The 20,021-nt window shown below is 41.1% G+C and overlaps 1 protein-coding gene across 2 annotated transcripts in view; it reads right to left on the minus strand.

Annotated features, from left to right (window-relative positions):
• Positions 1–1,787: 1,787 nt before the first annotated feature.
• TGFBR3 (transforming growth factor beta receptor 3) overlaps positions 1,788–20,021 on the minus strand; it is a 183,772-nt gene continuing 165,538 nt past the window's right edge. The window contains exons 15-17 of one of the 2 annotated variants that reach the window (XM_081144498.1): positions 14,145–14,186; positions 11,688–11,792; positions 1,788–5,176 (exon numbers count right to left, since the gene is read on the minus strand). In XM_081144498.1, the coding sequence (XP_081000624.1) occupies positions 5,058–5,176; positions 11,688–11,792; positions 14,145–14,186 (266 nt within the window). In that variant the 3' untranslated portion in view covers positions 1,788–5,057. Of the gene's footprint in view, positions 5,177–11,687; positions 11,796–14,144; positions 14,187–20,021 lie in introns of both variants that reach the window. The other variant, XM_081144497.1, reaches the window with a different exon arrangement.

Here is a 20,021-nt window from a genome sequence, read left to right on the forward strand (position 1 = left end):
AACAAAAATTTCTCTATTTGTGAACACATGTTTTGTATGTTTGAGTTAGAAAAAAAGGCTGTTAACATCAGTTCTTCCAGGGAAGTGACTGAACGGGGTGGGAAAGAGCATTAACAAATAACTTTGTTTCATTTTGCCTCCTACAATGCCATATTTTACTCTGGCAATTTAAGAAAAATCTAGTAAAATATTGATGATTGGCACTCATCTAATGAAACCTCATAGAAAATATGCCATGTGAAAAAAGCAAGTCACAAATATTATAATACGATCTTATTTATTATAGTGGCATATACATGTTGATATGAACATAAGGAAATGGCTGGGAGCACATACACTAAATCAGTGTTATCTCTAAGTGTGAGGATTACGGGGGATTTTTCACTGCCACCTATGTCTGGTTGTTTGTATTTATTTTTATACATATTAATTGTGTGTGCAAGAAAAACACTTTTTTTAGTAGCTATAACTACAAAAAGGCTATGGACTCTCTCACCAAAGAAACCCAAAACAACAAAAAAGGCCCAGTTACATCAATATAAAATGTTACATATAATTTTATGTAGTTAACAGACTCTCTGAAGCCCCTTTAGGGATTGCCTAGGTTTCTGCTCCAGTAGACACAAGGAGAGTTTAATGGCAGAAAAATTAGTGGAACTGCCCATTTCTCCCTCTATCCTCTGTGAGAGGAGCTGGCTCCAAGTATAATCTTGGTACCGGAAAATGGCTGGACTCTCATCTGTAACAAGGACTCCAACCTCACTGCGGTGAGATGCTGTGGAAGCCCCTCGCACTGTTCCTGCTGTGAGCACCTACCTGTGTGAGGTGTGAGGGGTGGTCAGCTGGCCCTGATACCTTTTCAGGTTTCTCTTTCTAACATCTACATTACTAATTCTTAGAGGGGAGAAGATAGGGATATAATAGTGCAATTTGAAAACATATATTCAATGTTATAATTTAACCTTTGATAGAAAAAATTTGTATTCATAACATAAATATATCTGATGAGCTATCTAGAGAGGTGAGAGAAGTGCCTGGGAGGTAGGCAGAGTAGTCTCTTCAAACCGTGTGTAGGAGGTTGAATTTCATCCTGAAGGCAAATGGAGAAATTACCCAAAGGCTTTAATTGGGAAGTGACATGATTTGAGTCTCTCCAGGATTCCTCTGGCTGCACGGTGGAGAAAGAATTAGAGGGCAGCAAGCCGGGAGGCCAGCACACAGCTTAGGCTGTTGCAGTGATTCCACTTAAGAGGCAATGGGCCTTGAGTCTGGGCGACTGCCGTAGGAATAGAAATAACTGAGTGGTTTGGAGAAAGAGATATTCCAAAGGTGGAATAAACTTGGATTTATTCATTTGGGGGTGTGGGAGCCAAAGAAGAGCCGAGCTTGATTCCCAGGTTTCTGGCTTGGGCGGCTGGAAGGTGGTGGTGCCATATTGAGAGGATGGCACAAGGAGCGCTGGAGTATTTGAAGGGGATGAAAAGAGTCGATCCCAAGCACATATTATTTCTCTTCCCTTGCCCCTAGGAGACTGACTGAAAGCCCAGGAAAGGATTCCAAAGCTGACACCCACTTTTAGGTCTGCCATATTTTTCCGAGAACATATTTCCCCTCCCCCTCCGGGCAGTCGCCCCTGCCCTCTGCTCTGTCTCGGGAGCCCAGGGTACCCTCCTAGCCCCCTCCCCCGTTAGCACAGCTGGATCCGAAGATACAGTCAGGAGGAAGTTCCAATGAGAAAGGGTTGTATCAGCCTGAGGGCAGAATTTAACATGACCAAACACGACATGTATTAATAATTGATATATATCTTTTTATTATGCACAAATAAAGTACTTAAAACTGTGGTTATCAAAACTATACATCTAAGCATGTTCACAAATTGCCGACACATTGAACAGAGGAAAGGCTACATACAACAGGGGCGTTCAAACTGGCCACAGGGATTTTAAGGGTACTCTTTTTACCCTCATAGGTGACGAAAAACAGCAACAAAATAAGGCTCATTCAGGAAAAACCAGAAGAGAGAAGTATTGTATTTGGAAACTGATAATAGACCTTTGTAGAAAAACATCTGTCAGTTTCATGAACAACCCCCAGCTAAAACAAACAGGGAAGAGAAAAAAAATCACACACACGATTCGCCCAACAAAATGTGCTCTGTTAACACAACCAGCAGTACAACCGTCATTCACACCATGAGGTAGTTACAGTAGGAAAAGACTGGCATGCGAGTGCGGGCACCCCCACGGGCTCACAGCCATGCCCGCTACAGAACACACACAGGAAATGGGTTTACAATCTTACTGCAGACAACGAAAAGGGCCATTTTTGTTGCGGTGGTGGTTCAGAAAATGCTATGGAAACAGCCTCGACAGAAGGGGTTTCTGACTTTAAAATACAGAGTAACAGCTGGTAAACCCCACATGGTGAAAAGCTACAGGATGTTACAGGGCAATCTGCCTTGGAGCTTAGAGCATTTCAACAACATTAGCATCAAAAAAACAAAACAAAACGGCCTCTTCAAATTCAGGGTGTAGCCTGCAGAAGTAACAAAAGACAGCAGATAGAAGAGTTTAACTGGAATATAACAACAGTCTTATAGAAACTTGCAAAATGTGTTATAAAGTTGAGCTTGTATTTTGTATTAAAACTGTGAAGTCTGAAGCAATTGGAAATGCTGTAACAAGAGGCTAGGGAGAAAACACTATTTTTTTTAATGCTCATTTTAAAAGAAACATTTCAGAAATACTTAATGACATTCACTCTCCAATGAACACGGACCAAGTTGTATCAACATGGATTTCTTGATCTGAATAATACGTTTGACAATCAGACCCAAACAAATAAAAGTTGACATTTTTCTTCTCTTTCTTTTAAAATCTTTTGGTTTTCATCTATAAATTTGTAAATTAATTTTAAATTACTTATAAAATCATTGGCAATGTAGCATCTCTCTAAAAAATATAAATTTAAATATATTACAAAAAATTTTAACCCTGTCCATCTAAAAATTGGATCTTTTAATATTTCTTAATAGCTAATTTTCTTTTTAACAGGATGGAAAGGGTGTTTTCTTTTTTGTTGTTTTTGTTTTTTTAAAGCAAAGAACTGATCAAAACAATTCACAGTAACTGAAATTAAACATTTCATATCGAGTAACTTTTTAAAAATCTAAAACACTTAAATATATCTTTATACACAATTTTTTTGTAGTAAAATATAGCTATAAGTGACTTAAAGACTCTAGTCTTCTTTGAAGACATCTTTAAACCTTTTTATACAAAGAATATGCTAAAACAATACATTCTGCTGAAGGTTAGGCAAAGCGCATTATTTTCAAACACAGGTAGCGTAATCTAGGGCCTCCACTCTGATACCCTTATGTTAAAAAAAGTCAACTAAAGGAAAAAAATTCTCTTAATCTTATATCTTCATTTGTATGTGGAAATATGCAAAATTTTCAATGTGCAACCTGGAAATCTTAGCCTTCAAGTTATTTCTTTTGGTTAAAATTGTCCTGATTGAATATCTATGCCTATCAAATCAATCGGAATACTACTCTACAATTGGGCAACCTTGTTTGCCTTGTAGACATTGCCCTTAGGTCTTGGGTGTCATCAACATTTCCTACTGAAGGTTCCATTCACAGAGAAACAGGCACAACAACTTCCTTACTATAAGGGCAGTGAGATTTGCTTCTGAATATTTTGGGGTAGAATCTAGTCTGTTCTATTTGTAGAATGTTGAGTTGTTTGGGGCGATTCTGGAAAAAGAATAATATTTGCAATGAAGCTATCCTCAGTAGCAAATGATTTGGCATGGAAATTTTCCTCTGGCTTCTGTTTTAACATAGAGGTATCAGTTGAGCTTATTTTAGCTGCAAAGTGGTATGATGTTATTCCATTTTCTTCCATTTTTCCACCTTAAATCCTTTTTGAGTTTGGGATATATTTAAGGCAAGAGAACTACATCAATCCAAGAGAGTGCCCTTTTCTCTATCTCAGCATTTTCTTGGCAGAATTGGTGACACTGTTCAAATAACAGGATCTGCCCTGCATTTGCATCTTACATGAGCTTGGTTTTTACAAAAGGGTCTATTCAAAAGGTGACATGTTCTCCCAAGTATATTTAAGAATAAGTTTCAACTCTAAAGGCATAGGACATTTTTAAAGGGGGAACTAATTTTTTCTTCTTTAACTGAGAAAATGAATGTGCCAGATGAATATTATGTACTTTTACTGGCATATATATCACCGAGCAAATTCCTCCTTAATTTTACAACTAATTTTTGCCCTTATACATTAATTTATCAGAACACAATGTAATAAATGGACACACATCTGCAGTTCCAGATTTTGTCCATTTTCAATTTCTATATGCCTATAGAGAAATATGAGATTTGCATTAAGACATTTTTGCAGTCGGTGTGCTGGGGTGGGAAGAGGGAGGAAGCTGAGAATGCAATCAGCATTGGTTTTGGCCCAGGGCACGAGAAAGGAATGTCCCCTCGATGTGTGTCAGGATGCAGTCCCTGAGGGCAGCACCTATTAAGCACACATGGCCCTCACAGGGTGTGGTAGCAAGGTGAGAAGTGTGCATCCAGAAGGTGCGAATTACACATGGAGGAATGCACTTAGAAAGTCTTGAAGCATTTGTTTTACATCTTGGTTCAGTTACAAAGGAATCTTTGGCCACATCTCACTGGTTCTGCTTACTATCTGGCTTATCCTTTTACCAGCTCCTGAAGTCTCGGTAAAACTCAGGGCCCCACGTTATAGATGTTCTTACCTGAACAAAGCAGCATTTAAAAAACTGGCATGTGTTTCACATTGAAAACCCCCAAACCTGTGAGAGGCTGGTGCAGAAGGCCACCACCTTAGCTTTCTCACACAGAAGTCCAGGGGTCACATTCAGAGTAGCCCTGGGTGGGGGGGTAAATACAACAGATGATGTTTACACTGAAATTCACTCTCTCTTTACAAAGGAACCACGATCAAGCCTTCCCGGAGCGTGGACACCCGCGCTGTCGGGCCGTGCCCTCAGCAGCGCCGGCTGGGCTAGGCCGTGCTGCTGCTGGAGCAGGGCGTGCTCTGCGTGCTGCCGATGCTGTGGGCCGCGCTGCTGTTCTCGGAGGCCGGCGGGGAGGTGGGGACCTGCTGCCTTCCTGCAGTCTCCCCTGCAGTCGGTAAAAAAAGGGGGCGAAGAAAGACACGTTATGCGTGTGTGCATTCCCGAAAGACCATTTCTCCCTCTGCCATTGTATCTGCTGTTCTCAGTCGTGGGCAGAAGCAACTAGACCTGAAGGCCTTACACCACACAGTTGTTCTGTTTGTTGGCGTTATTGTTTTTAAAGTCTCTTGCACGGGAAAGTGAGAACTGTTTTCTGGCTGACAGGCAGTTACAGTGGTTAATGCCCCTGATGACTGAGGATGAATCCCCAGGATTTCAGTGCTTACAACCTTGGAAGAAACCTTTGCCACCTGGACTGTGTGATCCAACCGACCAGTACCTGTATTCAGGAGACACTGTCCATCTCCTCTCACCATAGGGTTTGGAAGGAGAGACCTTGAAACTGTAATAAGAAACCACTGACAGTTTGAGGACCCCTTTCTCAATGTGTTCAAAACAGAGGTGGTGAAGCCTAGGTTTCACCCTCGCCAAACGAGAGAGCCCTGTGCCCCAAGCACAGGACCTAAGAACTGGAGGTGGAGGAGCCTACTCTCAGAAACATCTTTTGGGGAAAGAGTTCAGCTGTTCACACATGGGAACTGCAGCTGCCAGGACATACTCCCCCCATCCTGAGGCTCCCTGTAGGGTGCAGTGAGTATCTCCTAACATAGTAAACATCCCACTTTTCATTACATACCCCACTGCATTTCAGCTAAACTCATCCCTGTGCCAAATGTGCAGTGCTTTGCAGAGGGAGGAAACCCGGGGTCACACACATGGTTTGCATTTAGCACTGCAGAAGTCTCTAGAGTTAAGTTTTTTCTTCAGTGAAACTGGCCTCAGGGCAGCCCTCAGAAATGACTGTAGGTAGGAAAAGTGATCAAGGCTCTCCAATGACAAACACTGCGTTTTCTTGGAAAAGTCAGAGTGCAAATGTCATAGAGGACTGGTCAGCAGTCTCCCCCCAGCCCCCTCCCGTCTGTTTATGAAAGAGCCTCCTCTTTCCTGTCTCGCTGAAAATACACAGCTATCAGCTGAAAACACACGAGCAAAGGCTCTGCCCTCCAAGTACAGGAACTTAGCCTGTTACTGCCATTCCCTTCCAGGGGCCCCTCAAAAGCCTCCGCCAAAAAAGCAGTTCCGCACAAGGTAGAAGCAGCTCATGCCCCTGCGTCTGGTTACAGCCTCCCCGCCCGTTTCAGGAACCGCGAAGCCACAACACACATTTTTGCATCCACCTCAGGGCATTTACAGTGCTTCTCACATATTTGGCCCTTGCTATAGTTCCTCTGATTATCTTTTCTTCTGGTATTGGTGGGATGGAGAGAAGATAGGAGGTCAGTATTCCGTAGCAGCAGAAAAACATTGTATTTTCCCTCTTCTTTTTCTGGCAATCTATGCTTCTGACCCTCCCCAGTACTGCCCTCTACCCGTCCTGTGTGTATGTGATTAGAGGTGGGCAAGTTGGCCTCAATGACAGTGACTTTCTGCCACAAATTTACTTTCCCCACAGTGCAAGCTTTATTTCTAGAAAGAAATCAAATCTCTTAGTTATTCTGACGTACACTCCCCGCCACCAAAACTGAAAAACAAAGAAAAAAAACACCAAACATCCAGGGACCCAAACAACTCGTGATACACTTTAAAAATTCAGCCTTCTCACAATTCACATGTTCACCCACACCCAGCTGCCTCATGTTATTAATTAGAAGGACGGATGTGGCTGTGTGAAGCACATTTTAAATGTATATCTTCCCCATTTAAATAAAGGATGTATTAGAAAAGCAGGAGGTAAGACAACACTCCGACCGCCCCTTTTTGTTCACCTGGGCTTCATTTGCTCAGCCTGAGAGCAGTTCAAGCAAGGTGGCCTTGGCTCGCTACTGACAGTGGACGAGTGTGTCCCATCCAGAGTTCGACACGTGCCTGACTATTCAGTCACACTCAGGAAACGTGCCAGCACCACTCCCTGCCCAGGAAGTCTCAATACTTGCTTTCTGATGTCTATTTGCTGAATATAATTTGTTGCTATGTCAGTTTATTTTAATCAGTGCCCATTACAAAGGTCTTTCAACTTCCTGAGTTTTGGAAACTCTGTGCTGTTGATGCAAAGCACTGTCCAAAATGAAACCCACACAAAACAAAACAAAGAAGCCCCTTATACTCAAGATGGCAGGATACGTTTCATCAAGGTGCATACGTCAATTTAACCTAATAATCCACTGACCTGGGCCGACAGTGTGCCAAGGGGAATCTGCCTGTGAATCTGCTTGGAAATGTTGAAAAGACCATCTTTAGACGACCCCTTCTACCTCTGTGACTATTTTCACATCTAAGACATGACATTTCTCAATAGAACCAAGTTGTGAAAAACTTGTACCTTTTGAGAAATTACAAAAAAAGGCTTTTTTGTTGTCAGATGGAAGTGGTTCTACACAAAAAGTTGCCATGAGAAGAGAAGTTTAATGTGCAGATGCTTCTGTTTAAAAAATGAAAAAAAACCCTGGGTGACCTCTGACTTCTTGGAGCACTGACTTTCTCTAAAATATCCCTTGCGTGACAAATACAATCAGCCTCCTTCTGGAGATGGGCAGGGAGGGCCTCAGGGTTAAGCAGAATAGGCCCACTCAATGCAAGGGGTTTAAGGACAGCGTCTTGCTCGCAAATACCAAACTTGGCCATTGGAGATGTCTTCAGTGTTCATGTTTTGTTCCTAAAATCTCAACCACATTGAGGAAGACAGGCTTGGAGAACAGGGAGTAAGTAGAGGAAAGAGGCGTTTGGTGCATGGGGTACTCAGAAGGAGGGTGTGTTAGGACAAAGTTTAATTCTACCCAGCTCTGTGGCTGAGCCTACATATTGCCAGAGAAGCTTTCAGAAACAGAAAAAAAATTTTTTTAAGGGATAATCTGTTTTATTTCTTTAGCTTGGCATGGAGTTGTCTGGATCTGATTTCTTGCCACCTCTTTGGCGGTCTAACTTTACAACTGGGTCCTTCCTTATCTTTAAAACTTTCAGCATGGCAGGTCCTGGGGAAGAAACTTGATTTAAGAAAGATGTGAATGACATGGGGAGGCTCTCTGGGGAAACCACAGACTGGAAGAATTTTAGAGAAAGGTGAGAGGCATCTTGATTATTTAGCCCTTTCAAAGGAGACTATTTGCAAATATTGCCCATGGAGGATAATTACAAAGAGGAACAGATAGCTGATCTTTTTCTCCCTTGAGGGCAGAACATGAGGAAATGAGTTTAAATGGCAGGGTGATAGGGATTTGGGTCACGCAGAAAAGAACTTGTTGATTCCGAGGATCTGTTAGTTATAGGGGGAATGTATGGAATTTCTTCCTTGGGAGATACTTAAGCATTGGATTGAAAACCATATGCCTGGGGTGATTTAGATTTAACATTACTTGATGCTGGAAAGAAGACAGAGTATTTTCCTCAAGGTCTATGTGTTGATTGCAATTCCGTACCAATTAATATCTTAATCTCTTGGTATCTTAATTGTAATTATTTCACAAACCCACTCCTGTAAGGAGAGTGAACTAGACTACCCTTGGTTTAGAGACATTTTCAATCACTATTTATCAATTTCAAAAATTGTCCCACCCCACTCTCCAAGCTCGAAGACCTTCTCTTGCAGCCAAGACTCAGCAGGAAGGGCAGATTAGATGTTGCTATAAGTTATGGGGAAAAGGAGAAATGTTCCAAGGCAGGAATTAAAATCTTTCTCCATGGCCTGCCTACCACTTTCTGTCTATATTCCTGCAGCATAGCCACCCTGTGTGCATCTACACTTGGGTTTTCAGTGGGTATCTCACTTTAACGTACCCTGAGACCTTGGGTGAAGAGCATACCCTGCCTTTGCAGTCACACCACAGTGTTCCCATCTGTTCCAGTTGCATTTTTCTGATCCTCAGACTTAGTCTCTTGCCTCTTACTTAGTCACATGTTAGCCTATCTCTTGCTGTTTCTCTCTTCACCTGGACAGAGGTGGGAGCTTGGAGAAACTTTAGCTCTCTAAAAACATCTGAAACCTCCAGAGATGCTCCTAATTAAAAGCTCTTAATAACCTGACTCAGGTAGACCTGAGTAACCTGACCTGGGTATGTGCTTCAAGAACACACGGTCTGTTCCACTGAGGATTGCTGAGTAGAAGCCTGAGGGACTGGAATAGGGACACCGAATTCAAGATCCCAGAATTTTATTCTGCTCTGTGAAACACAGTATTCCTTCCACTCAGATTTTTTTTCTGCCTACACATCTAAGCAACCTTAAATATCTTATATTTTTGTAAGACTTTGGATCTCAGAAAGCTTTTCACGTGCACTCTCACCTTCAATAAGCCTGTGGAGTTGGGATCATCTCCATGTTTACTAAAGGGAAACATAATTAATATACCTGGATTAGGTTGTGCAGACACAGACGGAGGGTGGCCTACCCTGTCCCCCACCCTCTTTCCCTTTGCCTTCTCTTGTTCCTCCTCTTATTATCATCAAACTTTGAGTGCATTCTGTTCAGGGGCACAAAGGCAAGTTTCAAGTAAAGATAAATTATAACAACAACTAACCCATCCCTTACAGAGTTTTCCCTGCAAAAGGGAGGTCTTTTAGCTTGGAAAATGGGGAGGGCTAATTTTTGAAATCAATAAAAAGTGACTGAAAACTTCTCTAAACTAAAGGAGTGAGCTTATGAAACAATTACAATTAGGATATCAAGAGATCAAGACATTAATTGGTATAAAATTGCAACCAACATAGGCCTAGAGGAAAAATCTCACCAAAATGAAAATTTACAGATTTTTATTTCTATTTATTTACTTACTTATTTACTTACACTTAAACTGTTTTTATGTGTATAATTCAGTGACATTAAGAACATTTGCAATGTTGTACAGCCATCACCATTATTTAATTTCCATCATCTCAAAGAGAAACTCTGTACCCATTAAACAATAAACTCATTCCCTTCGCCCCTCAGCCCTTGTAACCTCTATTCTCTTTCTGTCTCATAAATGTGACTACTCTAGGTATCTCATAAATGAAATCATCCAGTATTTGTCATTTTTTTCACTTAGCGTATGTCCTCAAGGTTATCTTCATTATAGCACGTTTAGAATTTCATTCCTTTTAAAGGCTGAATAATATTTTAGTGCATGTGCAGTATATACTACATTTTGTTTATACAATCACCTACTGGACATTTGGGCCGGATTCTTTACATCTTTTGATTATTCTGAATAATGCTGCTATGAACACGGGAGTGCAGGTACCTGCTTGAGTTCCCGCTTTTAGTTCTTCGGGGTGTATATTTAGAAGCAGAATTGCTGGATCATATGGTAATACTACATTTAACTTTTGAGTAACTGTCAAACTATTTTCTACAGTGGCTGCGACATTTTACATTCCCACCAGACATGCACAAGGGTTCCCATTTCTCCACATTCATGTCAACATTTGTTATTTTCTGGTTTTTTTTTTTTTTTATATTAGCCATCTGAATCAGTATGAAGTAGGTATCCTCATAGTTTGATCTGCATTTCCTTAATAATTAGTGATGCTGAGCATCTTTTAATGTGCTTATTGGCCATTTGTACATTTTCTTTGGAGAAATGTTTATTCAAGTCCTTTGCCCATTTTTGAACTGGGCTGTTTGTTTTCTTGTTGTTGAATTGTAGGAGTTCTTTGTATGTTCTGGATATTAACCCTTTATCAGATATATGATTTGCAAATATTTCTCTCATTCTGTGGGTTTTCTCATTCTTTTAAAAAAAAATTATCTTTATTGTTGAGGGTATTTCTCTCTTATTTGATGTTTCTCTCTCTTTTCCTTTCTCTCTCCTGAAAATCAATAAAAACATATTTAAAAGAAGAATTTTGGGGGTGGAGGAGCATAACTTGAAAACAAGAATCTTTGTTTCACCATTTTTGTTTGTTTACAATTCATGAAAATATATTTTGAAATTTTAAATAACTTTATAGAAAGAAGTGAGACTTTTATGTTTATCAAAGAGGACATGGTATGAATTTTTAAAAGGTTGAGAAATTCTGGATTAAACCATTGGTTAGGGACTCTGGTGGGCAGTGCTCAGCACCTTGGCAGATGTGGTAATGAAATCTTGGCTTCCCTTTTCACTTCCTGACCATTTATATTTCTATACTGAAGTCTTTAGCATTGGGGGAATACTTTATATTTCCAGTTTGTCTACATTACCTTCCTTTAATTAAACCCAAACCACAAAATAGCTTTATTAGAAGCTAAACTTCACCAACATCTCAATTGCAATTAACATAAGTAGTTTAAACATCCCTTTTCCTAAAACTGTTTAAAGCAAATTACATTTTTGCAAAACCTACTTTATGCCGAATATGTAAATGTGAAAATAGGGGGAATGAACTTTCTCTCTCTTTCACCCATTATTTCATCCATTCATCCATGCAACGGAACACTGAGAGTCTGCAGTGTGGCAGGCACCCGGGATGTGCACCAACCTACTGCTCCTCAACAGTCACACTAACCTGTGTGAGAATAGATGTACCACAAGGCCCCCGTCAGGAGCGCTCCAATCACAAATGCTGCAAACGCAATGCCCATCACGGTGATGGTGTCCAGACCATGGAAAACTGCTGAGGAAGGGAAACCAATACACACTTTAAGTTAGTCTGCATCATATGTTGAAATTTTATATTTGTTTTACAAGCACTGTCACAAAAGCTGAGCACCGACTGATAAAATCTGAGGATAAAATGAGGATTCCAACAAAATATATTGTATTTATACCTTGCAATTATTTTCTCAGAAGAAAAATGATCAGGTTTCCAAGATATCCTCAATATGCAATTATTTTGAGCAACAAACATATTTAAAACAAAAATCAGATTGGTAAACTCTGCAAAACCTTAAGTCTATGGTTCATGGTCTCAGTCTGAGGACCTACTATTTGAATGGAAAAGAGGCTTGAAAATTCAGAGGTTAAGATGCTCTGGAAAATAAGGTGACCATCCATTATCAAAATCTGACTCATTGCTTTTTACTCATTGAACACTTCCAACAATGAGACACTGCACAGAAAACACACTTCAGGTACTTTACAAACATATTTTCATGCACATTTCAAAGAAGCAAAGATAACGGTTAGAAAGGGGTGAAGACGAGAAAACGTAAAATAAAGACAAACTATTCCTGCGGGTTACAACATTTCACTGATATCCTCATAGTAAACCCTCAATCTTAACAGCTACATATTGTGTCATTTAAAATAACCTACTTTTTTAACACTTTTTCAACCATGATCTTTCTATGAGGGGAACGGAAATACTTCTCAGTGGGGAGTGATGTCAGTTTTGTGGTCAGCAAAACATAAAAATAGAACCAATTGTTTCTCTGTTTGGCAAAGGTTTTTATATTTGAAATTAACTCCAGGCCCCAGAAATAGAACATTTCCTTTCATTTAAGAGAACTACCTTCTTTGAATCACTTGTAAAAAGTTAAAATCAGTTTTCAAGGGAGAGGAGTTTTCAGTAGAATAGAGATGTCTAAGGTCTCTGCTTCTATACTATTAATTTAAGCTCTAGGCTCTCCCCATTATTTCAGTACTGTTTCTATGTTCCTCTGCAGTCAGAAGCGACTCCAGGTGACCTCTATATAAATTAAATCTCTGCCTTTCAACTCACTTCAGTGTAAAAGATCCAGCTGTAGACAAATGTGACCCTTGAGCAGCTCTAGAAAAGGTGCAGGAAAAGTATGTCATGCTGGAGAAGATTCTGGAAGGATCCAAATTCCAAAGTTCTGGTCCCTACTTGTCTAGCCAGAACCCTCTGGTGTTCATTTAACTTCTGAAAAATGGGGATAACCCTACTTCACCTCCTGAAGGCAGGGCGTGAACGAAAGGAGTTTGTGAAAGGGTTGGGGATCCCCTAGAAGGAGTAAGAAAAGGGAAGAACTCTCTGGAGGCTAAGATGAACCAAGCCACCTAATTTAATCTAGTTTGCAGAACAGATGTTAAAAGATGACTTGTCTTTTTATGCCTACAGATTAAAAGTTTTTAGTGAAAACATTCTAAAATTCTAAAGATGGAGATGTCACTTATGAAAACCAGACTAGGTAAGTATGAGAGCATGTGTCCATATGCGTCTCTTTCTGGGTCCGTGATACTATTCCATGATATTGTTACAGAAATACACTCACTTAACAGAATGGCTTAAGGAATTCTCCAGACTGACACTTCATGCATATATGATGGAGTCAGAAACAGAGACTAATTTGGAGAGTTAGGGAAGGAAAAAAAGCACAGATTCTTCTCACAAGGCAGCATCATCTACAAGAGCTCTGGGTGTACAGCCAGAAAACCCAGGTTCTAGTCCACCCTCCGTGTTAATTACAACCATGGGCAAGTTACTTAACTGTTTCTGGATCAGAGTTTTCTTCCCTATAAAGTTATGAAATTGGCCCAGATAATTTCCAATGCATCATTTTGTAGTAGTTGGTGTCTCTCTTTCTCTTTTTTCTTACAAGTCATCTCCCCCAACACCCCTTGGACTAGAGATTGTCTTGAAGGGACAACTAGTTGCCTCGGCTCTACTTCTCTGAGCAGGTAAACACTGTTGATGCCAGGTAAAGCAAACCACTCCCACAGCAGTACGTGAATGCTTTCAGATCACAACCGATATAAGTACGCAAATAACAAACTTCTCTCTCTAAACCTAAGAAAGTTACCACCTTTCCATTAAGGTCATACACGCCAACGGGTCAGCAAGTTCTTATTTAAAAGTAGCAAAGGTACAGAGGGAAATAGAGAGGAGAATGAAATAAGGACAGAGGAAAGGAAAAAGAAAGTATGAGAAAAAAGCAGGGAGGGAGAGAGTAAGAGCAAAGTCTCCTTATCAGAACTCAAAGTTTGGCAAATGCCCCATAGCCAACTCATTCTTATAAAAGCCCAGGAGGCTCTATTTCGAAATAGGTGCATGAAGACTTACGTGGAGAAACTGGACTCGGTTCCTTAACGCTTGGACCTGTTTCTGAAACAAAAACATAAATCACGATGCATTATACAGAGAAATCAAGTTTTAAGCAAAAGGTCATCAAAATCTTGGCAGAGACTGACACTCTTCTATTTGTTAACACTTTGTGAAAGCTCTGGCCATTGTCCTCTTAGACACCAAAACTATACCAGGAATTATTCGGAAATTTTAAGCACTGGACTCACGATCAATTGTACAGGCTCTCCGATTTGCAAAAAACTTGAAGGCAAACACCTTAACTTAAGGCATCTGAGTCTGACAATTTGTGAGTGTGTGCGTATACCTTTATAGTTATTTCGAACACGATGTTCCCCCAGTGTATTCGCGAGTTCTCTAAGAGCACCTTGACTCTTGTACCCTTAACACTACTGCCCTGTAGTGGAGCTCCTTACACACCTGCACCATCACAGAGCTGCCCTAACTGCTCTCGTCTCCCCCACTGCCCCTACTCCCGATATTTCCAATTCCATATGTGCTCCCAGAGTGAACCGTCCAGAGCCCAGAGGGGATTACGCTATTGCCCTGATTAAACCACTCAATGACTCCACCTTCATTTACAGGAAAAACATTCAAACTCTTAGCACAGCTCACAAAGTTCTGCCTCCCTCCTCTACACCTCTCTCCAGCCTCCTTTCCTAACGGGGCCCTTCGCCTGTGCTGGGCTCCTCATATTATTTAAGCTTCCCACCTTCTCCATGCTGCGCCTGCTGTCACACTTTGTAAGCCATCCCTAAAACACCCACCTGCCCAGACCTGCTTTGGAGGCATCTTCACTGGGAGGCCTTTCTGACTCTCCCACTGCCCCATGTCCACCCCAGCAGGGCTGCTGCTTTCTGACCTCTGCTTGTTCCTTCCCTCTTCTGATACGCATGGACCACTCGCATCATAATTCTCTATTTCCCGCCCCCCCCCACTCCCCAGGGGAAGACTCTAGTTCTTAATCTGCTCAGCATACAACAGGGCTGCCAGAAATGTTTGGTGATGGGTGGTTAGAATGTCAACGTACTTTTTGAAAGTGGAGGCAATAGAGGAAACTTGGAATAAGACTGTATGAAAATGCCTGTGTGCCTCAACATGTCTACAGTGCTTTCGTGTTTAGAAAGTGCTACATAGCCATGATCTCATTTGGAGTTCACAAAGCCCTGCGAGGGAGGCAGAGAAAAATAAAAAGTATCACTCTTTTACAAACAAGCAGCCTGAGACTCTGATATCATGTGATCAGCACAAGGTCACAGCTGGAAAGCATCAGGGCAGGGGTTGAACCAGAATTCCAGATTCTGCCTCGTAGGCTAAATGGCTGGCGAGTGTTGCTCTGTCCTTAGCTGGGGAGCAGTGACTAAGAAGCTCCCGACGCACAGCCACTCGCTCTCCTTAGCAGCGGTAACAGCAGGGGCCGGGGGAGCACACCGTGGTCCACTGGTTTTTATACGGTGCATAAACTAAGGATGCATTATATATTTTTTAATGGTTGAAAATAATCAAAAGTAACATTTTATGACATGTAAAAATTTTATGAAATTCAAATTTATTCTGTAAATAAAGTTTTATTTGAACATAACCATGCTCATTCATGTACACCTAGACTGGCTGCTTTCATGAGGCGGTGGCACCGAATAGCTGAGGCAGGGACTGTACGAGCCCCCCGCTGACAACAGTCACTATCTGGTCCTTTATAGAAAAAGGGGACTGAGTCCTGGCACAGGCTCTGGCCCTTCTCTCTAGAATTTAAAAGTGGTAAGTGTTGAGCACCTCTCTTTTCATCTCCATTTTCATTCAGTAAAGAAGGAATACACACTTTGTGCTGGAATCCACAGTGAAGCGAAAAGAACTTTGGAAAAATTGAGCAAAAACAAGCAGCGTTTGAGTTGACGTTTATAAAAATAAAGAAGCTACATAGGATTGTAAAATCTCAGGAATAACCAACTCGGTGGGCTAATCCCACCCTTGCTGCACGGGGTATCCTGGTCCAGCTCTAGGGGAAGGAAAGATACTGGAAGGATCAGAGCCACTACCACTGAATGGTGCCTCCCGGAGTTGGCCACTATGGTGGCACTGGAATGAGTTACACTTAAATAAAATTACTAAGAAAATTAAAGTAATTGTGTGATTTTTAAGGAAATTTAATTCAGTATTCAGAACACACACCAACATGCCCATAAGACACTCTTTCCTGGGGGACTGGTCTTATCAGCCTCATTGGCAGCAATAAAATAACGATGGTGATGCTTTACATTTGTACATTTGTATAGTGGTTTACAACTGAAAAAAAGCTTTCACTTATATTTTTTCATCTTAAACTCCCAAGAACCCTGTGAAATAGGGGCAGCTAAACCACAACATTCTCCCTACTTTCGAGAAGCAGTGATTTGATTTGTTGAACTAAGTCCAAAGGCATTTAAAGGTCTCCACAGTGTGCATCGTGTGAGAAACACACACACTTCTGGGAACAGTTCCATCCAATTAACTACCCATGGTTCAGTTTTGTCACTCAGAATCCCCAAGAGGTTTTAAATAATGATCCTTCCCCAAGGAGACCTCACATGTAAGAATTTAGGTTTTACAGCAAGGCCTGTGTGATGGATGGCATTGGTTTAAATTTCTTAATGAACTTATGTTATGATCTAACCCTCTTCCCCCACCCCAAATGGGGGCCTCCTCACAGAGCTAAGCAGAAAAAATTGTTGCTTATGTCCCGGGGGGAAAGCTGCTCTGTGATTTCTGTGCATAAACAATAACAAGCACACGCTACAGAACTGAGGTTGGAGGATTTTATTCTCTAACTTCTTTGTTCCAAAGTCCCTAATAAGTCGGGAGTATAACTGAGGGAGTTTGATCTCTGCTGGAACCCTGTAATCGAGTTGGCATGCTGCAAGGAAAAGAGTGGACACAACAATATTTACTTTGGGTTTAAGGGTAAGATTGTAAGAAAGGAATCCTAGCTATTATTGTAAAAAGAATTTTAACAATACAGATTTCTTTACAGAAAGAACAAACTATAATCAACGTTCTGAATTGAATCTTTTCATATACTCTGAGCAAATTTTGGTCAACCTCTAGAACCAAAATTTTCCTGCTTGGAGTGGCAGGCACGGTTTTCATAAACAGGACATTGCTGGGGTTATGCATGAGTAACTGACCACAGATTTGGCCTCCGACTTTCAGTTCAGTTCTCCTAAACATGCTCGAAGCGAGCAGACCCAAAGGGAAACAAGGTGCCCAACTGGTACCCACATCTATTGGTATCTGGCAAGGAGGGAAGGACAGAGAGATAAAGAAGGTGGAGACTCAGGAGGACTTCATGCAGGTCACATTTAAGATACAGTTTTTACTAACTTTACTTCACTGTAAATGAGCCCCTTCTCTGGGCTGTTTCAGTATTTATGGCATTTACTGCAATTGCCTGGTCACTTATCTGTATCCTTCCACTAGGATCAATAGTTCTCATATTAGGGTGATTTTTGCCCCTTGCCCTCCAGGTGACATGTGCCTATGTCTGGAGACATTCCAGGTCACAGCTGATCATGGAGGAGTGCACTATGGGCAGCTAGTGGGTAGAGCCAGGGGCCTGCTTAACACCCTCCAGTGCACAAGACAGCTCCCTGCAAGTGCCATTTGGGGGGTATCCAACCAAAACGTCAATAGTACTGAGGCTGTGAAACTCTACACTACACTGTAAAGGCCTTAAACACAGGGTAATATATTTACTATATGCCAAGCCTATAATAGGTACTCAATAAACATTTCTGGGAGAATAAATAACCGTAAATATCATGTACATCTTATTATTGTGATCTGATCATCGGCTCCCTACTTGGGATCTTTTGATGGGTCTTAACTTTTAGAGGTGCATACTGAGATATTTATGGATGAAATTAAATGTCTGGGTTTCCTTCAAAACAATCCAGGGGCAGGAAGTGATAAAACAAGATTGGCTACGAATTGGTAATTGTTGAAACCAGATGGAGGGTTCATGGGAGTTCATTCTATTCTATTTTTGTATATATTTGAAATTTTCCAGAGTAAAAAATTTTTTCAATGTGAAGCACACTAAATAAAAATAAAAAAAATTCCTGGGATACCTCTTCTTCCTTATGGGATAGAAACAGAATGTCTTGGTCTGTCAATTCAGCATTTATACATTTCTTTCTACTCAGCTTCCCCTCATCTCTACCTCAGCCTGAGGACAAAACCTGGCTGGTGCTTTAGAGTATTTTTGTTCTGGAAAAATAGAATGTGTTCCAAAAAGTAACGCCTCCCTTGGATTAACTTCCAACTGACGTTCACAACTTTCCCTTCCACCCCGCTCTCCCCCCCTCCCTCCAGAAACTTGGTTTGGCTGAGAGGTTACAGGGAAGGAAAGGAAATTAACATTTACTGAGTGCCCATGATATGCCGGGTGCTGTCCCGAGCACTTTTATTTTGAGAAAGTTATGTGGTAAAAAAAATGGGGGGGAAATTCAGTATTTTAAACATTTAATGCGCTCATTTTAACTCAGATAATTATGTATCGTATATAAATCATGGCAAATTCGACATGATATTCATTGTTCTTTTGTGCCCCATTTTTTGTGTATGTGCCCAAAATTTTAGAGCCCAACATTTCAGAGAAACGATTATTCTTCCCTTTCACTGTTTAAAAAAAAAATCACCACTGACGTGGTAGAACCAATTTTATTGTGGAAGCCCAAGTGTTCTCAACTGCTGTAAAAAGTAGTCACAGCATCCAAAGCAAACAGCACTCACATGCCTATACTTCAAAATATGTCAGAAAATATGGCAGGATGGCATTGCCTCAACTATTTTAATTGTTTTGCCATAAACCATAATACGCATAAACTATTCATGTTTTCTAGGTGTTTTTGTGAGTTACAATTCAAAGTCAGAGGACTTCCCCTAAACTTTAATACTCTCTTAAATTGTTTACATGTTCCCAAATATCTTAACCCTTCAGGGGAAAAGTCTTTCTTTTTAAAATTCTTCAGCCTCTTTCCAGTTCACAGAGGGTTAATTACATTACACTTGTTTTCATTAAAAACTGGAATCAACTTCTACCTAGGATAAGGCACAGGGTTTAAGAGCACAGGCTCTGGCATCAAAGTGCCTGGAGTTGAATCCAGGATCTGCCGTTCAGATGTGGGGCGACCCTGGCCAAGTTACTTAGCCTCACCCTATACCTGCCTCACAAAGGGGCTAAAAGGATGAAATATAACCCACATGAAGTACTTAGCACAGAACCTTGTATTAAGTAAATGCTCAATAAATGTTAAATAATCATCATCTCCATCACTGTCATCTATTGCTGAAAGTTTAAACAGCCAAAGAATGCTCACCCAACGCTGACTCCCAAGAGACTGAGAAATTAAAGTGGCAAAGACGTGCTGCAGGAGCTCAGGAAGCTTCCATTAAAAACAGTGGCCCAGCCCGCCTGGGTGTGGCTCAGCGGTTGAGCATCGACCTAGGATCCAGGAGATTGCGGTTCGATTCCCCGTCAGGGCACATGCCCAGGTTGAGGGCTCGATCTCCAGTTGGGGGCGTGCAGGAGGCAGTTGGTCAATGACTCTCTCATCTTTTATGTTTCTCTCTCTCTCTCTCTGAAAACAATAAAGATCTATTTAAAACAAACAAACAAAAACAGTGGCCCAGAGGAGGCACCCAAAGTTATTTAGTCTTGATGGTCTCTTCTCCCTGTCTACAGAAGGATGAAACCCTGCTTGAAACGGGTCCATGCTATTGGTAGTGGTCGCCCCTGAGCAGACCTCTGCCTGGCTATGAAGTTGACAATGAGAGCCTTTATCAGCTGACCCAGAAAACTCAAGTATTGAGAAATACGAT

This window comes from Miniopterus schreibersii (assembly GCF_964146895.1).
Source record: "Miniopterus schreibersii genome assembly, chromosome: 8".
NCBI classification, from domain to species: domain Eukaryota; kingdom Metazoa; phylum Chordata; class Mammalia; order Chiroptera; family Miniopteridae; genus Miniopterus; species Miniopterus schreibersii.